This window comes from Vitis vinifera, chromosome 14 (assembly GCF_030704535.1).
Source record: "Vitis vinifera cultivar Pinot Noir 40024 chromosome 14, ASM3070453v1".
NCBI lineage: Eukaryota > Viridiplantae > Streptophyta > Magnoliopsida > Vitales > Vitaceae > Vitis > Vitis vinifera.
In genome coordinates, this window is record NC_081818.1 from 3,297,100 (window position 1) to 3,308,273 (window position 11,174).

General features: G+C 33.4%; 1 protein-coding gene across 1 annotated transcript; it reads right to left on the minus strand.

Annotated features, from left to right (window-relative positions):
• Positions 1-8,041: 8,041 nt before the first annotated feature.
• Positions 8,042-9,426, minus strand: LOC100247787 (probable aspartic proteinase GIP2). The gene has a single exon (XM_002284832.5). The coding sequence runs from the start codon at positions 9,402-9,404 to the stop codon at positions 8,079-8,081; it is 1,326 nt and encodes a 441-aa protein (XP_002284868.1). The 5' UTR covers positions 9,405-9,426; the 3' UTR covers positions 8,042-8,078.
• Between the last annotated feature and the right edge of the window lie 1,748 nt (positions 9,427-11,174).

The following is an 11,174-nucleotide window of genomic DNA, read 5'->3' on the forward strand; positions in this document are numbered from 1 at the left end:
TCTCTTGGTAGTGTTCTTTCTTTTGTTCCTTTAATTTTATGACACCAACGAACTTAATAGATGAAAGTGAATAATGACAATATCAAAGTACTTGTAAGGCTTTTGAGAAAGCTAAAAAGGAGAAAGCTTGTTCCTTGAAAGGAAGTGGATTGACAAAGCTCCCAAATAGTTTCATTTTGCTAACTTTGCAAGTTTTGAAACAACCTTTTCATCATAGAAAATAATGCTTATCAAAATTTGGAGTTATGAGGCAACTAGATTACATTACACCAATGAAAGACACTAACCTATTGGAGATGAATTTTTTTTTTTTTTTTAGTCATTGATGATTGAAAAATGTCCAACCATGCCCTTTGATCTTGCTAAATGCAGGTAGTTGGGAGTTCAAGTGGGTGTTTGAGCAATAAGGTACCTAACAAGAAAAAACTTGCAGGGATTGATCCAATTAGAACTTTAGATGAAGTCGTTCGTATGTCATTTTCCTCCAACCTCATAAAGATTGTTGACCAGTGACCATCAAACCTATTTTCTCCCATAAAGAGCTCAAATAAAGGATAATTTACCTTACTTAAGGGCCACTAGGGAGGAGATCACTCATGGTGACTCTAGGTTGGAGGATTTATCTAAAACCATCTTGGGTTTATCCTTGCAAAAGGAAGTTTTGAGGCATATATCCCTAAAAAATGATGGCAAAGAGGAATTGAAAAAATGATGAACCGTTAATTATGAGCATAGGCTTTGGGGAGACACCAACATGATATTTTCTATTGACTTAAATTTTTGCATAAAATTTTCTCTATATAACATATCATGTCTTGAAGGAATGGTTCTTGTTAGGAATATTAGGTTAATCCAACCTATGATAATCACTCTAGAGGAGGGGGGGAGGTGAATAGGGTGATGGTCTCTTTTTGCAAATTTAAACTATGTGAATGTAAGAGACAATTATATGTAAGTACATAATAAGCAATATAAAGACAATTGCATATAAATTAAAGAGTAGGGAAGAGAGAATGCAAATATAAGAGTTTATAGTGGTTCGGCGCAACCCGACCTACATCCACTCTTCTCTAGCTTCAATCCCGAGCTTGAGGTTCCACTAATTCAAGGCTTCCAAACCAAGCCTTCAAGCAATACAATTGGATTATGGTTCCAATTCACCCTCTTGGACTTTTGGCTCCAAGCACCCTTTACACTTCTCAAGAGATATCTCACTCTTGAACAATTTCCTCTCAAGGATTTACAAATGAGTGATCTCACAAAAATCCTAGTACAAAAACTTTAAGCTCAATTGATACAAGAAAACTAGGATTGAAATGTGCACTAAGAATATGCAAGTTTTAGAACAATGGTGCATTCAAAAACACTTTTTCAAGGCTCAAATATATTCAAGAAAGGTTTGGGAAGGTTAAGCTCATTAAACAATGAAGATTGGAGCCTTTTTATAGAAGAGAAAAGCCAAACTAACCGTTTGGGGGTTCAACCGGTCGAGTTAGGGGTCGACCGGTTGACGCTCCGTTAGCATTTAATGTTTGGCAGGTGACCGTTGAGCCTCAATTGGACCTCGACCGAACCTCAACCGGTTGAGGTTCAACCTTGACATTTTGAACAACCGTTCTGGAAGAAAGAGAAAGTTTTTTGCACCCTCGATCGGTTGAGTTGGGGGTTTACGCGGGCCTCGACCAGTTGAGCTGTGGGTTGACCCAGACCTCGACCGGTTGAGCTTGTGATCGACCGGTTCCTCACCCGGTTCAACCGGTTGAGCCATTTTTTAGCTCAACAACCAACTTTTTCAACTTAAAACATTTTAAAACAAGTTTGAAAAACATTTAACACAAGGTTTTAGTTGAAAACATGAAATTATCCAAATTTTAAAATATTTAAAACAAAATAACTTTTGGATGATTTTGGTGCATAAGTAAAGAATGTAATGCATGAAAATCCTAGTGCACCAACAACCTTACAAAGAGATCTTATGAAGCTTGGATCTTGAAAAACACTTCTCTTTGAGGTGGTCTTCTTCTTCATGATTTCTCCTTGGCTTGATTTGTCTTTGTGATTGCCACTTTGGAGATCGTCTTGCCTAATCACACTTGAAATATAATCATTAGTTTTAAACCTTGTTTTGTTATCATCAAAATCAAAATTAACTAAACCTTGGTTTCACAGTTTTTATAGATCCTAGTGATATTTGTTATCAAGTGTCAAAAAATAATAGAACATGAAAACTAAGTGTCAAACCAAGGATAAGTTGGTAGGTGAGAAGAAAGCCCTATTGAGTAAGTTTAAAGAAGTTTGCAAAGTAAATAAGGAAAATTGAAAGGAAAAATCGAATTCTTGAAGAAGAAATACATGGATTTACTCAAGCAATCTTTGGAAATGCTAAGAGAAAACGAGAAATCACAAAATGACTTAGCAAACTCTTCCACCAAGTTTGAACATAAAAAAGAAGAAGAAATTCTTAAGTTGTGAGACTTATTCATTATCATCTCTAACAACAATTTGTTAAATCTAAGGACCTAAGGTATAACATCAACTATGAAGAATGTCAAGTAAAGTAAATCATATCCCCTTTTCCAAAGGTTGAGGGTGAAGTTTGGGAAAAGGTAACCACTGAATGTGCTAGTACTAACATGGAAGGAAATTAGGATGCCAACTATGCTTGAAATGAATTTACTTCAATTATTAATCTTTTTGTAATAGATAATATCTTATATGAGCATGTACCAAAGTTAATAGGAGGTTTTGACTTATAAGTGAAACCTTAGGGTGGTCACATATTCCTATGGATTAGGTCACTGTTGATGGAAGCTGGTGACAACAGATATTCTCAATAGAGGTACCATGATATCTCATGAAATTGAGATAGTGTGTCTCATTGGGTGATCCAAATTATATGTGATCTAAAAGACAATGACCATAACATTTTTTTTAGTGAAAATTTAACATAGACTTCGTGGAGCTAGAGTATGTCAATTGATCATATAATAAGCGAGATTTGTAACTTAATTGGAAAAGTGATAGATGATAACATTACCTTGTTAGATTATGAACACTAGTTCATGGACAATCTGCATGCAATGGATAGTAGGTCATATACTCAAGTTTTGTCTCATTGTTATTTACATAGAGTATTGGAATCAATACTCTTGTGGGTCTTAGTGGTTTCCATTTTGATCTCATATACCATGATGACATATTTTGTGAGAGTTGGATTAGCCCTAGGTTTACGCTTGTGTGTAAAGGCATTTTGGTAATTACGTAAGACTGCATAGGAAATAGTGAATAAGGTCTTTGGATTGGGTTAATTAATTAATTAATTAGATGACCATGTGTGGTTAATTAATCAATTAGAACCTATTTTAGGTTAGATTAAAAGTGATCAAAGCCTTGGTGGGCTTAAGTCACTTAAGCCTAGTAAAGGAATCCTATAAATACCTATAAGGGTTAAGGTTTCCAAGGCTTTTGATTGTCATCTTCCACATCCATAGAGAGAGAGAGAGAGAGAGAGAGCCAAGGCATATTCCCTTCCAAAGTTCACTATTTAGAGTGCCAAGGTTGTAGTTTGAGTCATTGGGTGGAAGACTTTGGTTGTATGAGACTTCCAAAGTATTTAGACATCTATTTCAATGCAATAAATTGATCTAGGAACATCCAAACCCATGTATGAATGTTTTTTTCCTTAGTTTTGTTAATCTAAATGGTTTTAAAAGTCATGCTTTCGTTTGGATTAGTTTTTAAAGAAGCTTAGGGTAGATTTGCATGTACCTATACAATCTAAGGTTTGAGAATGGAGAAATCCAAGGTCTCTATCATTAGGTATATAAATTCAAACTTAATTTGAATATGATAAAGACTCTTGCAAGCTTACTTTTGAGTTTGTGTCAATTGTAGGTGGTGGGATTGTTAGTTGGAGAAGTGTAAAACAATCTCGTATTACGTTCATTCCACTATGGAAATTGAGTATGCTATTGCTTATAAGGTAATAGAGGAAGTCGTTGGCTTCGGAAGTTTTTAATGGAGCTTAGGATAGTACCCTTGGTTGTATCGTCCCTGACATTGTTTTGTAATAACAGTGAGGCGGTGATACAATTTAAAAAACTAAGGAACCACTAGAAGGGTAAACATATTGAGAGGAAGTATTACTTGATACGTGAGATAGTAATGAAAGAAGATGTGGTTGTGGAGAAGATCTTGCTTCTACGAAGAACTTGTTGATCCCTTTATGAAGACTTTGTCTACTAGAGTCTTTGATTGTCATAGGGATAGTTCCTTGTAAGTTGATAATTGGTTCATAATCAGTTTATAGATTTGAGCAATCCAATAAAGACTATAATACCTCTTAATTAAATGGATGATTTATCTTGAATATTAGGATTAATTTCTCATGATGAGTGCACTAATATATATGATTACACATTGAAAATGATTTACGGTGAATCATGACGTAAGACTATCAATTGTCATGATTCACCGAGTTATTATGTTGTATGGACTCTCAATCTTAAAAGGATATTGAGTTTGTGTCAAAGTCAACATGAGGTTTTGACTTATAGGTGAAACCCTAAAGTGGTCATACATCCCTATGGATTGGGTCATTATTGATAGAAACTGGTGATAACATGTATTCTTAATAAAAATACTATGATATCTCATATGTTTGAGACAATGTGTCTTCTTGGATGATCTAGAGGATATGCAATCTAGAAAACCATGACCATAACATTTCTTTTAGTAGAAATTTGACATATATTCCTTAGAGATAGAGTATACTAATTTATCACATAAAAAGTGGGAATTATAACTCAATGATTGGTGAAGTAATCTTGATATATAGGTGATACTACTACCTTATTGGATTACATACATCAGTTCATAAAGAATCTGCATATAGTAAATAGTAGGTCACACACCTGAGTTTCGTCTCATTGTTAATGACATAGGGTATTGAAATGTAATTGATTTTCTTTAATGGGATGATGTTAAATCAACTTCAAAATTTAATTCAACTTTGTCCAATTTTGCCTTTATTGGATGAATTAAACTTCATCCCAAGATCATATTATAAATAAAAGTAACATACACTACAAGGAACTTTACCATAATAATTGTAAGTGTAATGCTAGAAATATCACTTCACTTATTGGACTAACAAAGCACCCATTAAACTTGCAAGGGAACTTGTTATTGAAGTCAACTGGTTGGAAGGTAACCCTATTCTTATAAAAGTGTTTATGAATCAGATATCAACTAAGTTGTCTAGATCAACCAAAATATGTTGCACTTCACAATTTACGATAACAAGGTTACCACCAATGCTCGTTATATGGTTTTGACATTTCTCAACCACTTGCTTGTGTAAAAGCCAAACCTTTGCTACCACCTAAGCGTATGTTAACTAGTCAAATGTTGACTCTAAATTGGTCAACCTACTCCAAGTTGGTAGATTTCCACTATGTATGATTGAAACAACATGCCCTAATCTTTCATACACATTGTCATTAGAGAGGTTATCAAGTTGTTGTGCTTATCGAACTCCATCGCTAAGGATGGCAAGGAACTAGCATAACTCACACATTTTCACATGCATTTTTATTACGTGCTTCAAGCTTATGCATTCTATGTCTATGCAGTCTATGATACTCACAATATTGATTCTTGTCATGGTTCAAAAGATCTCCTTTAGCCTAAAGGGGCCATTAACAATTTGAAGTTTACATAATTGTTAAATGCTTGTATATAAGGTACATCCAATTAGCTAATGTCAAGCTTATATTTCCATTTGTTGCTTTGACTCTATGCACACCCCATCGATTCTCATAATACGTGCTCGTTTGCCTCATTGAGATGCACCCAATCTCATCAATTGTCTTTTTTCTTTGTAGTCGGTGGCTAGTATAACCTTAAGTTAGGAGTTCACCATGTCTTCTTCCAATTTAGAGTACTTATAAGCCTTAGAGAAAGACTTTTTCATACTTGCAAGTTTTATTTTTTTTCTTGCGTAGCAACCTATACAAAAATTAGAATTATGAGGCAATCCTCACTTGAAGGCAATTCTAGCCATCCAATTGTCGTATGCTTCTACCTTTACCAATGTGGTTGAAAAGTGCCACACTTATTTTCTCAAATCTTCTTCTCATTCATCCTAAAAGAAAACTATTAATTTATCCCATTATGTATATATGAGAGAAAAGACTAATGTGATTGGTGCTATATTTTTTTTTTATTTTTTCTCTTGAATGATGAAAATAATAATGGTTTATTTCATTTACTTCTCCTCGGATTTTAATTGAAAACACCTGACTCTTATTTGTTTGAAATTTCATTAAATTTTATTATTTTTAATGAAATGAGAAGTGAGTGGAAATAACAAATAAAAATGATATAAGTGGTATTTGATGAATTTTCAAATTAATGAAAACTAGATGTATTTACTCAAAATTATAAGGAAATGGAATGAAATTAAGCCCAAAAATTGAGTAATTTTTTTTTTCTTTTTGTTTTAAAGTTTGGTTCTTAGCTTTTTCTTTTCTTTTTTTAAGAAAAAGTTTTAAAATGTCATCAGATTAACCTTTTCATTTTTAAAATTTTTGTTCTCATATTCTAATCTGAAAAGCTAATGTTATTCAATTCACTCTTTCTTTCTTTCTTTTGTTTTTTTTTAATCTAACAATGTCAATTAGTTCTGTCATTTATTTTTCAAAGAAAAAGACTAAAAATATGATGGGATTAGTGTATTCATACCAAGTTATCAACTTTTATATTTTTTTTCCAAAACAAAAAATTTATTGAGATAATGTTTTTAAGTTTCTAAAAGAAAATATTTAAAAATTAACAAAAATATAATATTTTTTATTTAAAAATATAAATTATTAAAGAATTGTAAGGTTTTAAGTTATTAGATGACAATACAAATATATATTAAGTTAAATTTAATGTTCGAGACGTCAATTTTTAAATAAAATTTTAAAATTAAAGAAAATTGTAAGATATATAAATAAATGAGATTAAATATACACAAATTATATCAAAGCACCAAATAATAAGAATAAAATACAAAACATTAAGATCAAATTTGATATAAAATAATAAAATCTGAGATGACCATGTGACACCATCTATTCCGAATAATTTGTTAGGATTCAGAAATTATTCCATTAAACTTTTTTATTAGGAGAAAAAAGTACAATCTTGTGTATGTCCACACCCATGATAGATTGAGATTTGTTACCATAAATAAAGAGTCATTGGGCCCCATGAATCGATACATCAGTTCAAAAATAAAGTCGTAATTGTCCATTGAAACTTCATTTTCACATCAGGATAATACGAGACAATGGAAAAAAACAGTTCATATTTAATGCAAGTTTTTAAAAAAAGGGTCAAAACAGTCAATTTTTATGATCAAACGGTCTAATTTGATCCAAGATTGGGCTTCAAACCCGTAATCTACCTCCGTGAGTGTAGACTGCAGAGAAGCAAATGTGAGAGTGGTCCATCAAGTATTCAATTGTTGCAGGCCATTCATTGCTATCTTCTGCTATTTGTACATGAAAGCTCTATTGAGTATAGCAGGCACTGCAAAGTGGGGAACCCCTAAAATTTGCAGGACACTTTTCCACCTTCGGCTAGCTTGGTCTTGGAAACCATGTTGGATCTTAATCTTAAAGCAGAAAAATTGATCAGTTTGTTTTTTTTTTTTTCAAATCATGAAGGGTCACCGTTTATGAAGTTTCATTTTGGAATTTCTCTCTATCCTTTTTCGATGTGGGTCTGTTCTCTCTACCCTTTAAGCCTGGTTAGAAGTTGTGATTACTGTTGAATCCTATAACCATGGGTCGGAAAATCTAAACGAATTGTAAAACCGATACCCCGTGAAATAAACATGCAAATTACGAAAAGATGGTTTTAACCTAAAACTTTAAGCTTATATGATTTGGACTTAATATACATATCACATTTCTTAAAAATTACAAGCTCTTTTATTATTTGTTTTTGGAGATTCGCATTTTGAAGGTTGCCACCATGGAAATTGAACTTGTTTCTTACTTAAAATTAAATAAGTACTTAATCAAATATCAAAGGCTAGATGTAAAATTAAAATTGGCACAACTGGTCTCCCTTAACAGCAGTGAAGAAGTAAACCCCAACCTTGATGATTCAAGATCAAACTGCAGAAGATTATCCTCCAATTGGTGCCCTCCAATCACAATTGAAGTCCTTTGGTTCAACCCACCATCCAAAAACCCTAGGCAAGCAACATCATCACCCACCAGCACCATGGAATTGGTCTCAAAAATCCTCCAAAACACCTTCTTATTCTGCAACACAAGATCAATAACAGGAATGGCAGGAGTAGAAAAAGCTCCATTGGTGTTTTTTGTGCTAAAACAAACATCGAATGGCGCTACCGGAGAAACCCTAGTAACATTATGTGCCATGGCCTCTTGCAGAAAAAGCTTGGTGAAGGAATTGTATATGGAGGTTTGTAGCAGAGTGTAGGGATTTACAGTGCTGATCTTTGTCCCACCAATGCCGTTCTTGTTGATAGCTAACAGTGATGAATCCAATGGTACTTGTTTTCCATTGATTTGAATCGACTTAACCCTGATGAAATACTCATATGAAGGCAAAGGTTCAGTGACATAAACCCTAGTGGCCACGCTTCTAGGGTTTTTGATAAGAGGAGTGTAGATGAGTAGCTTGGATACATCAATGCCCGGGAGCAAAGCATAAGGCCCATCGCCAAAAAAGATAACCCCACTTGAGGTTGTGGTTGGAGGAAGGCAGACGGCGAATTTTCTGGTGAAGTTGAGTGCAGAGGAGAGCAGTGTAGGCAGCCCAATTCTGCCATGGCCGAGGCCTGCAATTCCTTCAGCCCCACCAGCAAGGCCTTGTAAGAGAACCTCTGGGGCACATGAGAATAGAAAATGGGGAATAGCCACCGCACTTCTAGGGTTTAGGCCATCTGTGGATTGGAGACTGAGCACATCCTCACTGAGGTCCCCAGCTGAGACTTTGCTAGTAAACACATTTTCTGAGAACAAAATGCATGTCCCATTGTTACACTTGGGTCTACCCCTAGACAGGCAATGGTCACAACTTTTGGGACCATGGGCTAAGAAGCACTGGCTCGAGTGGCATTGAGCCGGGCGGTAGGAAGACGAGACATAATTGGAGCCACAACCAACCCATAGAAACTGGCCACCAAGATCCACAATAACGTTCAAGGGCACTAGGGGTGTCCTTTGGCTGATAATGGTGACATATTGGAGAGTTGAGGCATGTTTAGTGAGGGGAAGAACAAGAGCATTAGGGTGGATTAAGGGTGTTTGGGAGATGGAGAATGATGTGAGAGAGAGCAAAATGAGAGAAAATAAGTGGGCTTGTGGCAAGGAAGCCATGGTTGAATAATCCACGAGGGTAGGAGAGGACTATTTAGTGATGAAGCTTGATGGTCTGATGGGTCTGAGTGTGACCAGTCTTGGAAAGAGATAAGTAATTGGGCCCCATGAGAGGGATGGGTGACCAAAGATGAGCGGCATGGCTTTAATTGTAGGGTACCCACCCCACATGAAACTATGATGTAATGTTGTGTGGCATTTACCATGTATAACGACAAATTTGGAAAGAAGGTACATGTGAAAGGAGGAATTTTGGGTCAAATTGACCATTTTAATTGATAAAATGTAGGTCATGGGCATTCATATTTCATAGGTATAAGATGAACTTTATGGAAAAACCAATCACAACACCTACTTTGCAATTTATTTTCATGGTTTCATGCTTCACTTGGAAACAAATTTGATCAAATATCTGACTCACCGATCTTCTTATTTATCATTCCTACCGACATTCCATTCAATTCAAAATAAAAGAAGTATTTAATGAAATCTCATTTGTTATGATATTATTTATTTATAATGTTACATATTTATGTTCTCATCCAATGATTTAGATTTTATTAAAGATATACATTTTAATCATAGAGATTATAAATTGGTTATAAATACCGTACCTTAATATTTTCCTAATTTAAAAAATTTAAATTTAAATAGTTTGTAAAAAAAGTAGAAGTTGTACTTTCAAAACATGATCTTGAAACACATGCTAAATTATATAGTTTTAAGATATGGTTTTAAAATTCATATTAAAGTCATAGTTTGAAGATGTAAATTCTAGTAAATACATTTAAAAGAAAAATTAAAAGATAAGAGTTCGTTCGATAATGATTTTAGGAAACGTCTTTAACATTTCTAACATTTAAAAGTTTTTATTTTTTAAATATTAGGAATGTTATAAATATTTTCTCAAATCACTACCACGCACTTAAAATATAGGACAAAAATAGTCAAATGTTTAAGATGTGATTTAGTGGTCAGAATAAGTGCCACTTTGAATCCAAGCTCTGAAATAAGTATATGTAAATCCATGTGATGATATGGAAATTTAATTCAAAAACTTGATGGTTACATTTTTAGTAGATAGAATTCTTCATATATAATTATTATAAATTATTAATTATTAATTAATAATTTGCTTAGTATATATCATTATATGATTTTAATTAATTTATAGCTAATTTGGTATTTTTTTTAAAAAAAAAACAGTTCTCAAAAAAAAAAAAAAGATAATTTTTTTTTTTTTTTTTGTCTATACCAGTTCTTAAAAAATAGCTCAGGCAGAGGTGAAGATGAATTGAATTGAGCAAAGATTACAATGATAAAGACATATCATAATCCTTCTATTTTTCAATGGTACAAAAAAAAGTATTTTATACAAAAATAGAAAATAAATCTTACATAAAGGGTGAGTGCCACCTACTTTTTATCATTACTAATTAATTGAAAATAAACCACCTAAGTTTACACTCACCCGCACATCCAATTAATAACTTGATTGTGAAAGGAATCAATGTTAGGTGATGATTTCCACCAAATAACTTGATTGTGAATAGGACCTCCTTGCTCCAATCTTGCAAACAAAATTATACTCATTGATAACAATATTAAAGTGTAAAGATACTCTTTCTATATATATAAAGATAAGACTTTTAACGTGGTTATGTCCATAGAGTACACAAATACTCAAGAATCTACTAATCAAAAGAAACGTGAGGCAATATAATGATGAAGTTCTAAAAAACTATTCTCAATTATGATTATGTTATCTAA